Source organism: Falco biarmicus, chromosome Z (genome assembly GCF_023638135.1).
Source record: "Falco biarmicus isolate bFalBia1 chromosome Z, bFalBia1.pri, whole genome shotgun sequence".
In the NCBI taxonomy this organism is placed as follows: domain Eukaryota; kingdom Metazoa; phylum Chordata; class Aves; order Falconiformes; family Falconidae; genus Falco; species Falco biarmicus.
The window spans coordinates 68,530,912-68,551,179 of record NC_079311.1 but is presented as its reverse complement, the minus strand read 5'-3'; the positions used below and the strand labels follow the sequence as shown (position 1 = coordinate 68,551,179).

Below are 20,268 nucleotides of genomic sequence, written 5' to 3'. Positions count from 1 at the left end.
TATGTGAATGCCTTATATTGGTGTGAATAAATTGTGTTGGGCAATTCCGTTGGTAATATCTTTTAAAAATCTTTCCCTACAGGATTTTCTTATATTGAATGTGTGCAAGAATATGCACTTTTACTTCAGATGACTCCTAAAAGCTATAGTTTGACATTCAAATTCTGTATTTGGAAGTTACATATTGAGTTTGTATTGATATTAATGGAAGCTGTATGTATGGAACTTACAGAAAAGAGTTTAGTCCACAAATACAGTATCTCATCTATACCAAGAAGTACTGGGGACTTTATTTGGGGGGCTGAGGGTGGGGGTGTGGGCTGGGTAGAAGGGAAAATTTTTAATTCTGTGAGATATCTCAAAGAATTGAAGGGAAAAGTATTTAAATTTTCACTTTTTCCTGAACAGCAGTGGCTGTTACACACCTCATTAGATAAACAAGCAAAATGCCATCTAATTAATGAATATGTAGAGTGGTCTAAAAAGGATGCCTATTGCCGAACACTGCATGTAAAGGAAAGGAATCATTCCATTTGTTAGGGACATGATGAAGTTAAACATTGAATGTCTCCAGAGGTTTATGTAGTTTGGTTTTTTGTTGTTGGTTTGTTTGGGTTTTTTTAAGGTTTGGTAAGGTGCTGGAATTATCTGCTGAAATGATTGGGTAGATCTTCCTGTCACAAGATGCTCTCTTCTGTTGTTTTGGTCACTGAATTGTTCAGTTTGAAGTTTGCCTTGTTTCCCTGCCTTGGTATCATCGTTGTTTCTTTTTGTGCCCTTGTATTTTTGTTTTGAAAGATCGCAACACGGAAGCTTCATACAAGGGTTGGACAAACAGTTTCTGTTCAATTGATCTTAATTGAAAACTGAATTACTAGAATTACAGCCACAAGAGCCTCTGAACAGCCTTCCAATAGGAAGGACAAATGTAGACCAAACCCTGTGGCTTTAAGATAACTTTTACCTGGCTCCAAAAAGACTACGTCGTGGTTGCTTGTGACAGCAATGCTCCAAAAAGAAAATAAAGAAGCTGGAGAGGAGAAAATTTCTTCTTTAAAAAACCCACAAGACAGAGACTGTAAAAAACATGTAGTAGAAGATGGGCCCAATCCTGGAAATGCAGTGCCCAAAGGCTATGATCATATATGCTTCTCTGGCTGCAGCTGAGCTGGCTCAAGAGGTTACTGTCCTGAGTTTGTTTTACACTCTGGGTCCTGGGTAAGGCTGAAGTTGGCTGAAGAGCTAATGGGGAGGATGGAGGAAGAATTCAGACCAGTGGAATCTGTGAAGAAAGTTCACAGAAGAGAGGTTTAAGGTGTATCCATGTCGAGGGGAGGGAGCTGGACTCAGTCAGACAGGGTGACTGCAAGAAGAGGTGGCTTTTGTAGTTCTGGGTGAAATGGTCTGAATCTGCTATGGCCTGATTGTGGACAACCTAGATTTGCATGTGCAGCCATATTTTGATGTAACTCTTTCTAGAATGACACACAACACAGAATTCCCCCCCCCCCCCCCTTATTAAATTATTATTATTATCATCATAAGTGATAACTTTAACTTTTTGAGTGTCCTCATGTTTATTGGAGTGATTAAGACTTTGGTCATTTACTAGAAGATGCCATGACTTTTTCATCTGATGCTCTGCAAAAAGGAAGTGGTTGAGCTGTAGTCTTCTGTATCCCCTTTATGTGAATAATGTGCAAAATCAGGTGGGACTTCCTGAATAATGTTCACCATTTGATTCAGATGCACTTCGATTGCATGAAAAGACCAGTAGTGCAATTATTCTTAGTGCCAAATGCAAACATAATAACTTTGACTCTGCAGCTCTGTTCCTGTAGGTTATGTCACAAAATGAAAGCAGTGCCATTTTTGGCACATTGACACTGCTCATGTCTCTTTGGAATAGCTCTAATTTGTCATCAATACATGCGCCTGGGACTTTTCATATGTCATCACACATGCATGTTCCTCAACATCCGGAGGAAAAGATTACTCAGTCACTTGTTATTCTTTGCTGGTGCACCACGGGGAATTTTGATGTATAGTGAAAGGAATGTGTGCACTAATTTCAATTCTTTGCAAGAGCCTGGCTCTGTTTAGCAGCAAAAAATAGCTGTGACTGATGCTGGGTCATCATGTACTGAATCACAAGGGATACAGAAACTCATTGAAGTAATGTCTTTCAGAAGGAGATTTAAGGTGGCCAGTGTCTGGAAACAAATTGCTGAGATGCAGACATGTATATGCAAAACATTTTAAAGGGTACTTCAAAAGCTGTTTAGAAATCCATGAAGCTAGTTTTAATCGGGAATCCAGAAAATAGTACGGATGTGAAATGGTTCACTGTCCAGTTGTATAAATAAGCTGCAGATATAAAAAAAAAAAGGGAAAAAAGTACTTGCCAAATTTCGCACCGTTTGGAATACATCTTGAAATTTTCAGCAAAGTGATTAAGTACCTGTGTCTAGAAGTACCAGGAGAGTGGTAGGGGCCAGAAGTCTTCTATTTCCTGTGCAACTTGCCTGTAATCTTCTTTGTCATGTACTGAAGACTCCCATGGACTTCAGTGGGATTTAATTCAAGTTCTAAAATCTGTATTTTAAAAGAAAATAAATTTTCATGTAGTGAGATTATTTTTGCTGCCCTTGATTAACAGTCACTTTTTTAATAGCTTTGCTAATATGTGCATGAAAACTTAGGTCTACCTTCTCTTAATTTTCGTCTTGTTTGTGGAGGCTTCTAATTCTCTTTTCAGGCAATAATAAGGTTGTTTTTCAGTAATTGTTGTTTTATTTAATGACATCAGGTTTTATTTCACTGCTGGAAAAAAAGAAGTCCTGTGTTTCAGTAGTTATTTCACTGTGTGAAAGAGCAAAAAGTCTGTATTTATATTTTAAAAAGCCTTATGCAAACTTTTATTTTCAGAACCGTGCCGTGTGTTGTGCTATCTATCATATTTCCAACTCGTGATTCTAACTACTGTTTGTATGTCCCTCTGTTTGGAGATGCATGTCACTTTGTTAGTGTTTTACACAACTGCAACTTTTTGCAGTTCCATTTATGTTTTGTCATGTTACTGGGACTGTCAAAGGTATCAGAATCAGAATTGTTTTACGTTGGAAAAGACCTTTAAGATCATGAATGAATGGAATGCAGTACTTGCTGGTTTGTGTTGTCTAATAGTATTTACTTCAGTCTTTAGTGGGATTTGCAGTGCAGTAACATGTGCATTGTATTATCATTTTATAAATACATTTTAAAAGCCTCCATATTTTTTACTAAAGGCATTGTGAATGTTAGCAATAGTTGAATACAAAATTTTCCTCATAAGAAAATTCAGAATGCTGCCACAGTTTTAGGTATATTTCTGAATATGAGCTTCAGTGGAGCAATTTCTCAGCTGATGTGTGCTGGGTGAGATGGAATCTTTCAGAAGCTCTAGAGCGGAAGAGCAAGATTATTTTTCCTGTAGTGTAATTGCATTGTTTTTTAAGAGCTCCATTGAAAGCTATCAAAGTATTTAATAGCACGGTAGTCATACATACCAAGTGATGAAATATTTTGTTAATTCACTTGTTCATAAATTGTCAGAAAACCTGACATTATCATTCACTCATGGTTGTGGCAGTTGAACACCAAAGGGGGAGTTTGCATTAAGTTCCTTTGTCCTAGCTGTAAGTAACACATCAGTAATTTTTGCTTAGTTTTTAATTGCTTTCATAGTTATTTTGTTTGTTCGGTTTTCAGCATAGAACAAAATTATTGTCTCCAGGCTGTGGATTTGGAAGGCTTGTCTGTCCATTAAGCAGAAGAGATCTTTTTGCCATAGAAAATTGCTGCTTATGGCTGCTGGGTCTCTTCTGCTGTTATTTGCATGCATGTCATTTTGCACAGATCAGAAGAAAGACTTGACATTGAAGCCTTTTGCAGTGTGTTTAACTATTAATTTTGAATTGTAGCTCTTTTCAGAGAATTTCCTAATTCAAATGAACTAAACTGCAAAAAAAAAATAATTTTTTTTCTTGTTAAGTATTCAGATTTTTTTGTGTAAATGGCTTAGTTTTCCAGCTGGCCAATACCTAAATGCCTCATCTTCTACCAGTTCTCAAGGTATTTTTTCAAAGGTCAGATATTTCAGGAATGCAATCTGAAAGTTTTGTTTGGATGGAAACCCACAGTACATCTTTAATGTCTACCTTGTATTTGTGATATGATTTATTGCCAAGCTCTTAGGTTTCAAACTTGATCTCAGACCAATTACTAGAAGAGAGTGGCCTATGTTCAAGGTGGAATCCTTTTGGACCAATTTTCTTTCATTTGAGGAAAAAGGCTTGTCATAAGTGACACAATATGAAGGGCCAGGCTTCAGTATCAAATGGTGGTCTTATTGAAACAGAAGAGGAAGCTAAAGGCTGTGAAAATAATAGGAATCCATTGAGGAATTTGGAAGCATTTTCAAAGAAAAGAAACAAAGGAGTGAAGATGGAAGTGGGAATATTTTCTGCAGAATTAGTGGACATTCATTAAATATTCCACTGTGGCATATAATGTGTAGCTACTGAAGATCAGTAGTAATTTTGGAGAATTGATAGTTAGGCATTGGAAAAAGAACACAAGTTGTATCTGTTCAATTGGACCTTATTCCTTCTTACTGCCTCACCTAGAGGAGAGTAAAACCATCAAGTCTATATCACACTGTGCTTCCAGAAGTATTGTACTGGTCATTAAAAAGGCCCTTTGGCCCAAAGTTTTCACCAGTATAATTTTATTTTTCTTATGAAGATTTCACTATTCTTTTCTTCAGCTCGCCACTTACTCAGAAGTTGACCCTGGCATGTAATCAATGCCATAGTAGCATTTAATCTTACATATTTGTCCAGAGTTTACTTTGCTGAGTCTTAGTATTTTTTCTTCAGGTATGAAGTTTCAGTCATCCTATTAACTTCTGGCATTACTTCATTGATGAGCTAGATCTGGGATTTTTATTTGTTGTAAACAAAAAGTAGTCTCTTCTGAATTCTGTAGCTCCAGATGCATTAAGATTAAGAAAATCCTATTTGCTGTTTTCTTATATCATGTTATAGATTGGCATTAGACTAATGTAAGATTCCACATGACAAAAAATCTTGTTTCTATTCATCAGCAAGTTTGCAAGCTACAATGTTAGCACATGGAGCTCTGGCTCTGGTAGAGACAGCTAAAACTGGAATAGAAACTTGTCCTGGTTTTGCCTGGAATAGAGTTTATTTTATTCCTAGTAGCTGGTACAGTGTTGTGTTTTGGATTTAGTCTGAGAATAATGTTAACACGCTGATGTTGTAGTTGTTGCCAAGTAGCACTTACTGTAAGTGAAGGAATTTCAGTTTCCCATGCTCTGCCAGTGAGCAGGTACACAAGAAGCCAGGAGGGAGCAGAGACAGGGCAGCTGACCCAAACTAGCCAAAGGGATGATCCATACCATGGGACATAGTGTGGGGTATATAAACTGGGGAGGTTGGCCAGGAGGAGCCAATCACTGCTCAGGGGCAGGCTGGGCATTGGTCAGCGGGTGGTGAGTGATTGTATTGTGCATCACTTCTTTTTCTTGGATTTTATTCTTCTTTTTCCTTTTCATTACTATTGCTATTGTGATCATCATCATCATCTTTTACTTTATATTAAGCTGTTCTTATCTCAACAGATGAGTTTTACCTTTCTCTGATTCTCCTCCCTATCCCACCGGGGCAGTGGGAGTGAGGAAGTGAGTGAGCGGCTGCATGGTACTTAGTTGCTGGCTGGATTTAAACCATGACAAAACTAGATCACAATTTCCACACTTAATAAGGCAGTAAGTCAGCCGTTGCCGTGGGACAGAGCTGGTTGAATTGTCATAACCATTCCATGGGCATAAATCTTAGACTCGAGCCAGATGCTTCACATTGTTCCTGCTGTGCAAAACAGCTGGAAATGCAGCTTAATGGATTTCTTTCCTAGAGAGAAACTACAGGTGGCATAGAGTTGAGATAATGTGAATTTGATGGGAAGATACACTCCAGCTCCAGCATCATTGTGGCTTTAGGATGCATGTCTGATCCACGGGTTTGTACCGTGATAGTTCATGGTACTGCAGTTCAAGACATAGGAAACAATCTTACAAATTGATTTACAGAGGTGAAGCTGGTATTTTTCCTTTATATGAATGAGTTTTGTTGCAGTAACTTTTGCTTTGCTGTCTTTCTCAGTTTTCATGGATTTCTTTCTTTGCCCTGGAGATTCAATTTTTTGGGTAATATTTTACCTGGTAGTATAATCAGTTTGGAGGCTGCACTCCTCTCTAACTAGATTTTTATATATATATATATATATAAATTATAGCAATATCAAATGCAGGTGAATTTGCTTGTTCTGTATCAAATTGGAACTGATTAATCTGAAAAATAACAATTAAGTGGTGGGTCTCCATCTATCTGATGAATTAGTTCTCAAATGCAGAGAGACCTTTGCAAGATAGCCTTTCTGAAGGAGGAACAGTTATGCTTTAAGCACATTGCAAAAAGCTTGCAAGGAGTCCCCTGTGAGTAGAATTGTTACTAAGCTAAGGCTGTGGATCTACATGTTAATATTATTTCAAGCAAAAAGAAGTTTACATTAAAAACTCATAATCAGTGAAACATCACAGCTTGCACTAATTTCCTATATGGTGCTTTACTGTGTTAAAATTTTATTAGGCAATTTCTAATATTAAGCTTGTTCTGACTTTAAAGGTCAAGAAGCATATATACTGTAGGATGCCTTCTGCAGAGGGTCTAAGCTGAATAAAACAGAAATAACACCATCATTGAGGCTTTGTTTGTACTCAAGTGTTGAACTATGTTGATGTAACTAAAGCAATATAACTGAATGAGCAAGGATGATGGTTGGCTGGTTAGAATGTGTTTATGGGAATGGAAATAAATTATAGTGCTATAAGTTGTATTTATAGCAATGTAACTGCAACAGGGTTGTACAGAAGAACTGCATTGCCAGAAGGAAAAATTACATCCCTCACTAGAATAATCATGATGTACATCGATGAGGGGGCCAGGCCTAAATTGAGTCCAGTTGCATTTCTGCATACTCAGGCAAGGAAGCTGCTTCAGTACTGGCTTTCTTTGGCTCTAAGAAGTTTTAACACTGGGAGGCATTGAACATCTGCATCTTCATTGAAGTTAGTGGGAAAATGCTTGGGTGGCTGCAGGACAGGGGCCTCTTAAGAGACCTTTGTTAGCCTGGTATATCTTCTTTTCTGACAAATCAGGTGCACAGTCAGTAGGAAGCAGTTTATCCTGAATGCAGAAAAATGTGCCAAAGTGTGGTCCTGTGCAACACTCAGAGGCAAGCTGAGACAGAAAACCAAGTTGTGTTCTGTTCGGTAGTTTTATTTCCACCTTTTGCTTCCATAGCCTGCACATCACTAACCTAAGATGACAAGCTCAAGCAAAGTACCACTTCATTTGTCTGGGGGCTCAAACAAGCCTTATTCTCCCTGAATATGAGTTTAAATATATGTGAGAAGAATGGACTATCTAAAAGGATGTTCCCATAAGATCTTTGTCTAGTATAATACTTCACTGATACTTCTCAAAGTACACTGATCTGGGGACACTGAAGAGAAAAGGGCAGAACAGAGGTCCCAACATGTGCTGAAAATATGAATTTAGATGGAAAGAAGACAATTAGACATTCCCTTTTGGTTGGGGGGGGGGGGGCGGGGGGGGAGCTGGGGGGAGAGGAATGAAACTAATAATGTAAAGATTTCCAGATTAAACATACCCAGCATAATAAACTAATAGTTCTGCTGAATTGAGGGCTATACTAAAATTTGTTCAGTTCCTAAACTGAATCAGTTTAGGAACTGAACAAATTTAATAAAAACTACTGTTTTTTAAATAAAAAAATAATTAAAACTATTGCTTTATTTTAATTGGAAGTAATTATCCTATTTTCAGGCATTTTGTTCTTTAATCTTGCTTCACATCTCCTTTAAATACTTTCTTTGAAGTGACAGCTCAGGATCATCAGATTGCTATTTCCAGCATACTACCATAATTATGGTTTGGCAGATAGGTTTTCTATTAATGCTTTTCAGATGGACACAGTGATGGGATTTAATTCTGGCTTGACTGAGGCTATCAAGAGTTGTGTGGCTAAATCTTTTGTCAGCTGTAATAAACACTCTTTCTGCTTCAATTTATGTGAACATCTCAGCCATTGAAGAAACAGGTATCTTTGCCTCTTAGTCAAACAATACATAAAATGAATTATGCTAGAATAGATGATGTGCAAAAACAGGTGACAGAGCTGTGTGGTAATAGATTGACTTATGGAAGAAAGTGTGAGGGACCTACTTTTTCATATTGATCACCCCTACAATCATTGGATTGTGACAGTGTAGTTCATTTAATGGAAGTCCTTGAGAGAAAAAAAGAAAAAAAATCATACATAGTTTTATTTTGTACTCTATATGGAAACTATATTCATGTAATTTAGAAAGATCCACTGAAACAATTTTCAGCAATGTACAGTACACACCAAAATTTATTAAAGGACTATGCCATCCTGCCTTTGTCTGCTTAACTCTCTACAGACCTGAACACACACCATGTATTATTTAAATGTGTAAGTTGACACATACAATTTATAGAATGTAGAAGTGGAAAGAACATGAATTATACAACAGAAAGCTTTCAGCGTGCTGCAGAGTTGAATGCTTTTAATGCAAAATTAAGACACACAGTAACCTTGCAAAAATTCAGAAGGACTTGGTGGCTAGTTAGATAATCGAGCCAACCACCATGCCCATTTTTCCTGCTCTCAGCAGTGAATTTAGTGAAGATCTCACTGGGTGGTAGGGAAAGAACATGTGGGCTGGGCTGGAGGACCAGGACGGTGTGTTCGTATAACTTACTTTCTTATGAAACAGACTCAGGTAATCCATGTAGTAAAGCTACCCTTTAGTGTGACCATGTCTCTTTCAAATTTGATTTGAACTCAGTTTGGCAAAGAGGTAGAGGAATCAAATAAAATTGCCACAGCTGTTACGAATATGAGGTTCTGATGAGAGGAAGGTGCCTGAACCATTCAGAGCCTTTACTGAGACTAATAGGAAGATACAGAAGTGCCCCAGCCAGCAAGCAAGGCTTGCTACTGGGTCTTGACTCAACCCGAGAAACCAGAAGCAGGGAAAACTTCTGGGGTTTACACTTTTCCAGTTCTGTTCAAAGAGCAACTTATTTTTTTAAACCTAAGCACAGATACTGTGCAATGTTACTCTAAAGTGAATATAATGCAGTCTTGATATTCTAAGAAGGTTGAAATCGGGATGTGCCAGTTTAGCAAAATAAGTTTTCAAAATGGGCATGACACTTTTATTTTTAGCTGAGCACTTCAAAAGCAATCAGAATAGCTGTTATTTTCTGTCCTGGAAACTGTCAGGAACCTATAAAAAAACACAATACAGGAGCAGGAAAAAAATGTTATGCCAGCAGTTACTGTTGTTGTTATTAATTCTGTTGTTTGTTTGTTTGTTTTTTCTTTTTACAGTGTATCCTATTCAGTGCATGTCTCTGAGGATTACCCAGGTACAGTGCAACATTCTTGTCCATGACACACATATGCATGTTACCACAATTTGCTCTATTCAGATGAGATGATCTGAAAGGGTGTTGTTGTCTTCCAGGTGCATCCTTGTGCTAATCATTTTCCATTAGTTATTTTCACAGTCATTCCTCCTTTCCAGGCATCATTTGTCAGCTGGGTCAGGGTGAGAAAACCTGGTTCACAAGTTTACAGAGACTGGAACTTACATGATGCTTTCCATGTCTGGAGCCAACAGTGATAGGAGTGAGAAAGCGCCCAGCTCCTTTTTGGCATGGTAGATAAAGCTTGATCTTTCAAGAGGCTGGGCAGCCTGGCATGGGGCCAGCAAGCATTTCTGCATTAGACCTTAATGAGACTACCCATGTTCTTCAAGTTAAGCCTGTGGACTATGCACTGATGCTTTTTGGGGTCAGTTGAAGCCAAGAGTTTGTGTATGGGTATGTCTTTGGTAACATAAGCTTGCAAAGCTGTTGCCAGCTGCTCAGTCCTTCATCCCTTTCATACTCTGAGCTGGGTTAGCAAAAGCATTTGTATAACCATGCAGCCAATCTAGACAAGGGGAATTATTCACATGAAGAACACCAGGCAAAAGCAAAAGCTAGTTTTCAGCTGGCTTATTTCCCTGATTTCCTTCACAAAGAGACTGCACAGATACTTCAGGTGGCACAGAGGTTAGCAGAAGTAGGAGAGGAAAGTGAGGATGAGGGCAGACAGGTGCTGTGCAGGTAAAGGTTCATGGTAGTACTGTTGGATTGTACGATATTGTGTATTTCGCACTTGGGATTATTTACGTGTAAGTACCATGAATGATATGAAGCCCTCTGGCCTTTTTTGATCTTTATCTGTAACATCTCTGTAATATTTCTAAAAGAAATATTTCTTGTTTCTTTTAGAATCTCTAAAGAAGTGAGGCTTTGATCTTCTTTACTGATAAGCAGTAGACTATATTGTTCAAAACACCAGAGCGCTTGAAGCAGATACAGAGAGAAATCAGCAAGCATCAGCAATGATGCTAAATACAATGGATTATTTGAAAGAATATTAACAATCTTTATGAGAGATATTTTCTTCACTGGTAAAAACTGGAGGGAAAGCTGCTACTAATAATTTTTCAACATGCAGTAAAGGGGAGAAAGTGATACTCATAAAATACACAGTCATACCACAGATAAATTGGTTTACTGATTACTTCATTGCCCTGATAATGAATGGAGGGAAAAATACCATCATAAGTTATTAACAGTTTAGTTTATTAAACATCACAAAACTTGGATCTCTGGGAAGCCTTAACTAAATGGCAGGCTGGAGCACAGACCAGCAGTTACTCCCACAGCACATGAGATCTCATCTCCTGGCAAATTCTTCTGACAGACCTCAGATTTCCCTTACAATGCTATTTGTAGCATGCCTGGATGGCCTACAAACCTGAGTGACTTTGGTTGCTTTTAAACCTAATGAATATTCTCTGCCATTACTCCCTGTATTTTAAAGGCAGAACTGTAGCTGACAGGGGGATTGGGGGATTGGTAAACCAGCCGTACATGTTTACTGAATGAAGTCTAACCCTTCAAGGCTTTGGAAGACCTGATTTCATTTATATCTCAAGCTTCTGCAGGGTGCATGTTTGCTTTGTGATGAAGAGGTGTTCAGTGTGTTAGGAGTGATAATGGCTTTTTTCCATTTTAGAGGCTTGATCATAAAATACTTGTTTTGACTTGGTAAACCAGATTCTTTGTCATCTGTCCTTATCCTAAATCTCTAACTTAACATTACTGCTGACTGTGGCTCTCTTCTTTGGCATGTACCTTAAGGGGTGTTTCAGGGACATGTCAGAGTACCATAGTGTCAAGTCTGGGTAGCTCTGTGCTGATGTCCTCCTCAACTGGAAGGTGATCTGCCAACTATTGCTGCTAGTTGATAGAGTTCAGCATGTGCTCATCAAAATAAATTTCTTGCAGGGTAAATCTTTACAGGTCAAGTCCATTAGTGCATAGCTATACCAAACTTGTGTCCTCTGGAGATCAGGAGTGTCTAATACACAGTAGATCAAATCTAGAAATGCAGGAGAAGGCTGTCAGAGTTGATCATCAGATAAATTGCTAATGCATGCATTGAAAATAGAAGAGATTAAGTTACTATACAAATTATAGTCATTGAGCCAAAAGTGATAACACCACAAGTAAATTTTAGATACTATAAGAAGAGCTTTGGGTAATGCATATACTCTAGCTGCCTTTAGAAGTGGAATGTGTGTGTGTGCGCAGCAGAAGTGTTAATGTCTGCAGCGTCACCATTTTGGCGCTGATAACAGTGTGCAGCTATTGCTGAATTGCTTCATGAAGTATCAAAAGATTACAAACAGCTGAGCATTAAATCTTACCTATGGTAACCATAATATGACATGAGAACTTTACATAATGGAAGGTGTGTGATAATTAGATAATTATGAGTGAAAGGTAAAAATATGCTCACAATGCACAGTGAGGAACTTAATAGGTATAGTGTTGAGACAGTGAAGTCTCAAAGTTGTGTATACATTGCTGAAGTTGTGAAAATATCACTGAAAATTTTAGAGGCAGGTAATAACAGTTCCAGCAAAATATCTATGTAACCATTTTCTCATAACTTTGACACAACTGGGGAAAATAACTGCTCCAGTTGTAGAATATATCAATGAGTAGACTGAAGTCCCATTAATACAAGTGGATCATGAGTCCTATGAGAACCATTACAGCAGCAAGCATTTTTCTAATGAATATGTGTTTGGAGTGTGATACGCATCGGCTGCCATAAACTTGTAGAACTGCTGTAGTCTTTTATCCCAGTGATTTGTGGGTTACACACATGTTAACAGAAACATCCTTTTCTCAGACGTTGTTAGATTGCAGGAGAGATGGAGAGAATGAGTTTGGCAGTAAGTGATTTGCTGAATCTTTCCGCTAGGTATGGGCACTAGGTCCTCCACTTAAGAGGAGAGGTGTTCCTAGGTGTGGTGTGTTAGAAACTGGATGTTGAAGAAAGCAAATGAAAACCATCTTAATTTCAAGTTTCATTAGACTGATGGAAGAAAAGGAAAAAATGCTAATGGTTGCCAAATAGAAAACAAAAACTTGGCAGTGAGAATAGTACTATCCAGCTGCCAAGCAAGAATGACAATGGACATAAAAATATAATTAAAATCTACAGAACTATAATTGAACAGTCCTTTTTTCCTTATATGTATATCTCGGTAATTTTCTATTCTGTATAGAACATATTGTTTTTCCTACTCTTTCATACAGCAGTAAGTTCTAGCACATGGATTTCCTTTCTCCCATCCATATATATGGTGTTTGGTATATTTAGAGCGATATGGTGGTCTCTGCTATTCCAGCTCATTAGACTCTATAGCAATAAGTTGCATTCCCAAACCTGGGAAAGGAATGGCCCAGAGCCATCCAGCATGGTGAGGCTGACACTGAAATGAAGACAGCAAGGTGGAGCATGCAAACAGAGGCAAGGCAGGGGTCCATGAAGAGGGTGGGATGCAGCTGTCCTGGATGCATAGTTCTCAGCCTATCCTGCCCACAGACAAAGTGGGAGAAGGAGTGAATGCTAGCAGATGGCTCAAGGGACTCCATTTTATTTGCGCAATGCTGTGGCTCTGAAACACATCCCTGTGCCAAGTGCACGTAGCCAAGTGGATACAGACTGAGCTGATGGAGCAGAAAAGTGGTGTCAGCCTCCTGCAGCAGTTGCCTGCATGCAATATGTGTATGTTGAGCGGAGCACAGATCACTCAAGGTTACCTCGTGGGACAGTGCAGGAGCAGAAGCAGGCGAAGGTGTGGAATAGTGTCAGACTCAGTAGATGTGTGCGAATGTGGCAGAAAAGCCATTTCACAGGCGGAGGGCGGTGCAGCTACTAGTCTTCAAAAGCAGTGTGGCACACCTGTGCGAGAAAGGGGCAGCAGCGCTGGGGCTTCATCTTCATACAGGCTGCTAAGAACCTCTGTAATACAGAATATTACTGAATTTACTGTTTAATTAATATTAACATCTTTAACATTTCACTGGAAGCACTGTGGTCAAAGACTTTGGGATTGCAGCAGGATGCTTAAAACTACATGTGAGTTTATGCACTTTGCTGATGTGGGACTGGAGTGTTTGGAATTATGATAGATCAAGTCCTTATTTCATTTTTCTTACTTGTCTTTTTATCTGTGATTATCTTAATTGCCAACCTCTCTGCTCTAGAGCTTAAATTTCAGTTCAGCCTAGATCAGTAGAAAACAAAGTATTATTACTTTCATAGACGGTTCAGCAATTTGTGCAAAATTAACTTCTGCAGATACTACATAAAAACTTGCTGCTCCTTGTTTGTTATTACTAAATGATTGGAAAGCAAAATGAGAAGCCAAACCAAAAAAACCAACACACACCCTCCACAGCCTAATTCCTACATTTTTAAAGAAAATTTGGGACGGACTTCCCATATTCATATCCATACCTAACATTTTTGTTAAGTGAGAGGAGTGATTTTTTTTCCTGAATCAGGCATAAGAAAGGTTGTCCACTGATTAGAAGATAACTTCAGACAACCTTTACGTGACTAGGCAAAATGAGGCACAAGTATTTTGCATAAAGGGCTGTTAACACCCAGCTCTGAATGCAGCCTTCACTCTGCACAGCAGATCTAGCTTGAGTTTTAGTGTCAGGCATAGCAAAAAGCATAGAACAAGTCTTCATTTTGCAAAGGTTGGTTCAAACCTCCTTAAGCCTTGGGGGACATTTCAGAGCAGTGTTTGGTGTGATTCACAAAAGACATGACATCAAACTCCAGGAGTCTGCTTGTATAAACTTCGGGTCTGAATCTTCCATCCTTCTGGTATTTTACTTTTCATTAGTGATATCAAGAGAAAAAAAAAAAAAAAAGCCACCAAAAACCATCAGAAAGATGGTAGTGCTTGGCTTCCCTAACCAACTGGGGAGTAGTTCCTTATGGTACAAGGGTGGGATGGGCAACGTGGGAAGGGGCTGACAGAGCACAACTGGACTTCACCATGTGAGGTGTTTTTCTTTTCATAGATAACACTTATGTTTCCAGTTCTGATAATGATGAAGATGTGTTAGTTACAACAGAGCCAATTCCAGTAATTTTCCAGCAAATCGCTACAGGTAATCTTATGTCCCAAGTGTTTTATCGAGTTCATATTTTGTGAGGAAAGACAAGATGTTGTCTGCAGTTAAAGGGGAGATATGTTAATGTCTGCAAATACACAGTTTGCTATTTTCTCATCATCTTGCTGTAGTAAATTGTCCTACATTTCAGAACAGAAGAAATTAAAATATTTCTTTTGGGGATCACTACAGTTGTGTAGGCAGAATGTATTTTATTTTTGTACTGTCTTGCAGTCTAAGCTAAAGCAGTTCTCCTTGAATACAGCTAGAGGTGCTTAATAATTCCCAGTTAAAAGTTTTCATGCTCACTTGCTTAAAACTTCGCCAAATTTTCATCGCTGGGGATGAAGCCATTGCCTTTGGTGAAGTATTTCAGAAAATGTCAAACAAAATGGTTTGGCTATTTCTCTAAATTAGACTATAGGAAAAAAAATGTTTTTTCCCAGTGATTTTGGGAACCTCTCATTTGAAATTATTTCCATACTTTCAAAAAGTATTTAATACGTGAAAGGATATGGTTTTCAGACATACAGGCACATTTATACAATATATAATCAAGATTTATGCATAGTGCGTAGAGGGGTTTTAGATTTTAGCAGACAACATTCCCTGATGATTTCAGGCTGCAGGAGAAACTGCATAGAGAAGTCTTAGTTCTGGCAGTTCTTCAGACAGGAACACTTATCCTCGCAGTCTTTTTATTATTATTACATTGCTTTAGGGCTTTTTTTGCATAACACAGAATTACTTTGAATTCCACTGAAAAACCAATATGATCTTCAATATCTGATCTCATTTATACCAATGTAAATCATGAAAAATTTTACTGAAGTGAGTGTGGTGGCACTCAAACAAAAACTAGCCATTATAGTTAGAACTTTAAGATAAATTGTATTTGTAAATATTTCTGTAATTTAAAAAGAAATAAACCCTTTCATTTAAAATAGAATAAAAATCTGTGTTTTATATAGAAGGTGATCTGATTTAATTTTGCTGTTGGTTTTTTAGTTTTCTTTCTTTTATAAAGTGTACAAAATTAATAAACGACACTAAAATGTGAATTACAGATTGGGAGAAACAGATCTCCCAGGTGGACCAGCTGAATTCCATTTCACATTTAAAAATACAAGTCTTCTGAAATGTAGGGGCTTCTTAATTTTAGACTGTTGTATTGTAAACTCTTTGATGCTGTTCATATCTGAAACTTTTTGTTCCTTTATTTGCTCTATTACTGCGACTAAATATTTCAAGTCTGCATATGCAAAATTAATTCACATATTTTAACAGATGTTCCCTATTTTCCCTTTTCTTTTAAGAATTAAGAAAAACCAGTGATGTCAACTATTGCTTATCCATAAAATCAAAGTTACAGAGGGAGAATGGAGAGGTATGTACTTCTTGTATGCCTATTTTGACAGAAGTTATTTTAAGAAGCAAAAGAAAATAAATTATGAATGTTTACCACATATTTCCTATCAAATGTGTGCTTACGCAGACTATACGCATTTACACATTTTAGAAGATGAGCGTAGTTCTCTAGGTTTCATACATGGATTAACTAGTGAATCACTTAGTTGGGATAGGGGTGCTCCCATCCTAGGAAATAGGGTTTTGACGTTTATTTCATTTCTTGTTCAACAGTGGTAGAGACCCTGTCTGCCCTAAAAGATACAGCTCTCCTGGAGAAGTAGATCATGGTGCCAATACCTTTTAACCTACTCTTGCACACAGGACCACATGCTATTTATTAGCTCACTGCTGCTTTGTGTGGCCTGCAGCAGCCTCACTGGAGACTCTAGACCTCTGCGTGACACTATTCACCATAAGTAGTGGCTGGAGTATTAAGGCATTCCAGTCACACTTGTATTTGTGCCGTACCTCTGGCGTGGGACCCTGACCAGTCTCACTGAGACATTAGCTGAAGAAAGAAGTGTCACTAACATGAAGTCTACAGGGATTGACAGTTTTACAGGCTCCAAGAAAGTACCAGATGGGCTCCTACCTCAAGCAAGAAATTGAGCATTGTATCAAGAATTTGGGTGCTTGACTTAAAGATTTCCTTTGGTAAAGGTGGTCGCTGAGATTCTTGATGACTGCTTTTTAGGCTCGGATCTCTATTTGATCCTGGAAAGGAGATATAAACATGGCCAGTTATGCTAATGTGTATGATTGGGGATTTTTAGTAGATTAAACCTGATCTGATATAAAAACCTGCATTGCAAATGCTTTGCTTCTGCTGCCTTGTCATTGTATTCAGTGCTCGGTAAACATCAGAAAAATTCAAGCGCAGGAAGGATTTACCCATTATAAGCCTGAGGTATATTTAGCTTCTATGGAACAGAGCTGGAGCTTTTATTTTGTTTTAAGTTGAATGAGGTACTTAAAGTACTGGGTGGAAAAAAAAAACTTTAAAAAAAATCTCTAACATTGACTGTTTCTGTTGGCTACACAGAGGTTTGGTTAGGGTAGGATGAGTTTGTTGCTATTCTGATGTGTTTCATTTCTCTTTGGTTTGCGTTGAATTTTTGTTCTGTTGAGTTCTGTTTTAACACAGACTTCCCCTTGAACTAAGGTTATATAAAACAAAGAAGACTAAAGTGACTGTGTTTCTTCCCAGTGAAGTAGAAGCAGAAATTATTTTTTTGCCTTGTTGTAGAAAGTTGCTGTGAAATTGGCTGAAATAACGATATCTGTTCTAGGTATACACACAGTGACTAGAGCAGGAATTCAGAGGCAAGGCTAGGGAAGTGGGGTTAGAATGTCTGTAAATAGAAGTTGGTCATATTTGGGTGTATTTAACATTTATGACTGTATGAGATTTATGGGTAATTGCTATTCTTTGATTTATACATCTGATTTCAATTACGGCAGTTCTGTGGCAGGACATAAGTACAAAATAAGCAGTAAGTACATCATGTTCAGGTTGAAGTGAAGAATTATGATTTTAGCAGGCATTCTGTAGGGGATCCTTGTCATCATAGGGCCTAGAAATAACATATGAATTGTGGGAAACACGAATTAATATCTTCAAGCAATTACATAATTATAAGTAGAGGTTCCATTGGTGGGAAGCAGTATATAACACTTCAGCTCATGCTGAGTTGCAGTCTGTACCGGGATCGGTTCTATTTATTTGAGTACAATTATTCACAGAGCAGCCTATTTAAAGCAGGTTTTACTTGGGTAAGCATATTACTTTTCTAATCCTTAATTTTCAAAGTTCCAGAATAGAGCTAGTCAGAAAATTTTCACCTTTTCTGGCAACAGGCTGGAACTTCTGTTAAAAATAATAATTAAGCAGCAATGTGTCAGTTTTTCACAGAAAGGAACTTAAGAGATGCCATGCTTGGAATTGAATTATTTCCTTAAACTGTTAGAATTGATTTACCAGAATAAAGTAAATTAAAATTTTTTGTAGGTCACTGAAACACCAAATTAATTAAGTCCAGAACCTTTCTTGGTGGGTAGATTAGGGGTTTTTTTTAGCAAAATCACAGAGTGAAGTATCCCATTATAGTCTGCTGAATTACTCAGTTCCTTAAAACACCACACTGTGTCTGTGGCCCAACAAAGCATTGTTTTTCCGACACATATTCAGGGAGTTTCTCTGTACCCAGTTAGTAGGTACATCTTTTGTCTGCTATTTCACTATTTGTAAAACAGAGCCTTAGTACTTTTCTGGGGAAATGATACTAAATGATAACCTAATAAAGGGCACTATGAGCTTATTTGTAAAATCATAATATCTTATTTATAATTAGAACTATAAATGCAAGATAAGCATATCGCTTGTATCATTGTTAACTTTCCTTTTCCGTTAAGGAGTCACGGCACAACAGCACAGTTGAAGAAGATTCTGAAGGAGATAATGATTCTGAGGAATTTTATTATGGAGGACAGGTAATGGAGGGAATTTTTGCACAAGTTTCAAGAAATTAGTGTTTGGGAGCTTCTGTTGTTCATTCCACTGTAAATTTATGAAAATTTATTAGGTTTCTTCATCACTGAATAGAATGCAATGTGTATATATATATATATATATATAGTGGTTTATAGCAGAAATATTGAATATGTTACACAGCATAATATTATCAAATTTTAAATAGGGTTAGTTTGTTTACATTTGCAAAGCTGTAAGAACAGAAAAAGCAAGTACTCCTCAGAAAAATTTGAAAATAGAAGCCAGTTGCTTACTTCCAGGAAATAGATACTGATTCTTTAAAGGTTGTCCCACTATTGATAAAAATGGGAAGTCAGTCTGGATCCAAATCAGTTTCCTTATGGAGAATTTCCATTTTGTAAAGTCAAGAGCACTGCAATTTAATGGTAAAAATAGATATTTCAAAATAATTTTGGTCTAGGCAATAGTCTATTCTTTTTCTGAGCTCTACAGTTAAATTCACCTTGAAAAATGCTGCATATTTTTAGATTAATGTACTGCTCTGTGTCTTTCCTTCTTGTTCCCTCAGCAGAACTAGTTATTATTACATTCTCTTATGTACTGGGAAATAAAATCTCTTCATCTCTTTTCTTTTTGCTGTGTCAATAGAGCGCTTCATGCTGCTAGTCGATGCACGTTTTTCTTATCTTTTTAGTCTTGACTATTGCCCTAAAGAAATAATTTCTCACATTATTAGAACTCTTTATTTAGGAACATTTTAATGGATTACGGTTGCTGTTTATGGAAGTTGTCATGGCCTCAGCCTTGAGGCTGAAGCTGTCCATGCCCTGGGTGCAGAGCCAGGGCTGCAGAAGCATGCCAGCAGTGCCAGCCGGTTGGGTTGGTGCAGGGAGCATGGGATGCTGATGAGCAGAACATGGCCAAGCCTCTTACCTTGCAGAGCCAAGAGCGTGGTGGGGTTTGAACACAGCACACATGTTGATGTGCTTTAAAAAAAAAAAGCACACCGCTAAAAAGGTATTACAAGTGATACTGAAACTGGAACTGAAGGAACCTATTTTCAATGTCAGAAATAACTGACATGGGGTATTGAGTCATGTTCACTTTAGAAATGAATGCAGGAATTGCCTCCCCTCAGCTGCTGACTCCTACAGTCCTGTGGAGTGCTGGGGAGGACCGTGTACACATACTTCAGTGCAAACAGCAAGATCTTATTTTAATCTACCTGAGAGGAAAAACCTTCTGGTTTTGCCCTGTAGTGATGAGTTGTGTGTACTGGCTCCATTTTTCAACTCTGGAGAAAGGACAGTAGCCTCAAGGTGAAGGAAAAGGCAACAAACAGCTAGGAGTGCTTATTTCTTGAACCAGTGCTGATACATTTGGTAAAGGATGCCTTCCGGTGCCCAAAAGAATGACTAAATATTAACACTGTCTGTGAGATAAGAGCTCAAAGAGCAGTACATCATTCTGCAAGGTGTCAAAGGGCTGTATAATAGGCAGTTTTGGTTAAAATTTAGTTGCCTTCTATTTGAAGTGCAAACGACATTATGTTGCATTGTAATTTTTTAAGGTAATACATTTAATGGA

General features: G+C 37.9%; 1 protein-coding gene across 2 annotated transcripts in view; it reads left to right on the top strand.

The window, feature by feature from the left end:
• PARP8 (poly(ADP-ribose) polymerase family member 8) overlaps nt 1–20,268 on the top strand; it is a 120,115-nt gene that overhangs the window by 43,244 nt on the left and 56,603 nt on the right. For both annotated transcript variants that reach the window (XM_056325102.1, XM_056325101.1), the window contains exons 3-6: nt 9,565–9,602; nt 14,688–14,777; nt 16,097–16,167; nt 18,603–18,680. In XM_056325102.1, the coding sequence (XP_056181077.1) occupies nt 9,565–9,602; nt 14,688–14,777; nt 16,097–16,167; nt 18,603–18,680 (277 nt within the window). The remainder of the gene's footprint in view (nt 1–9,564; nt 9,603–14,687; nt 14,778–16,096; nt 16,168–18,602; nt 18,681–20,268) is intronic.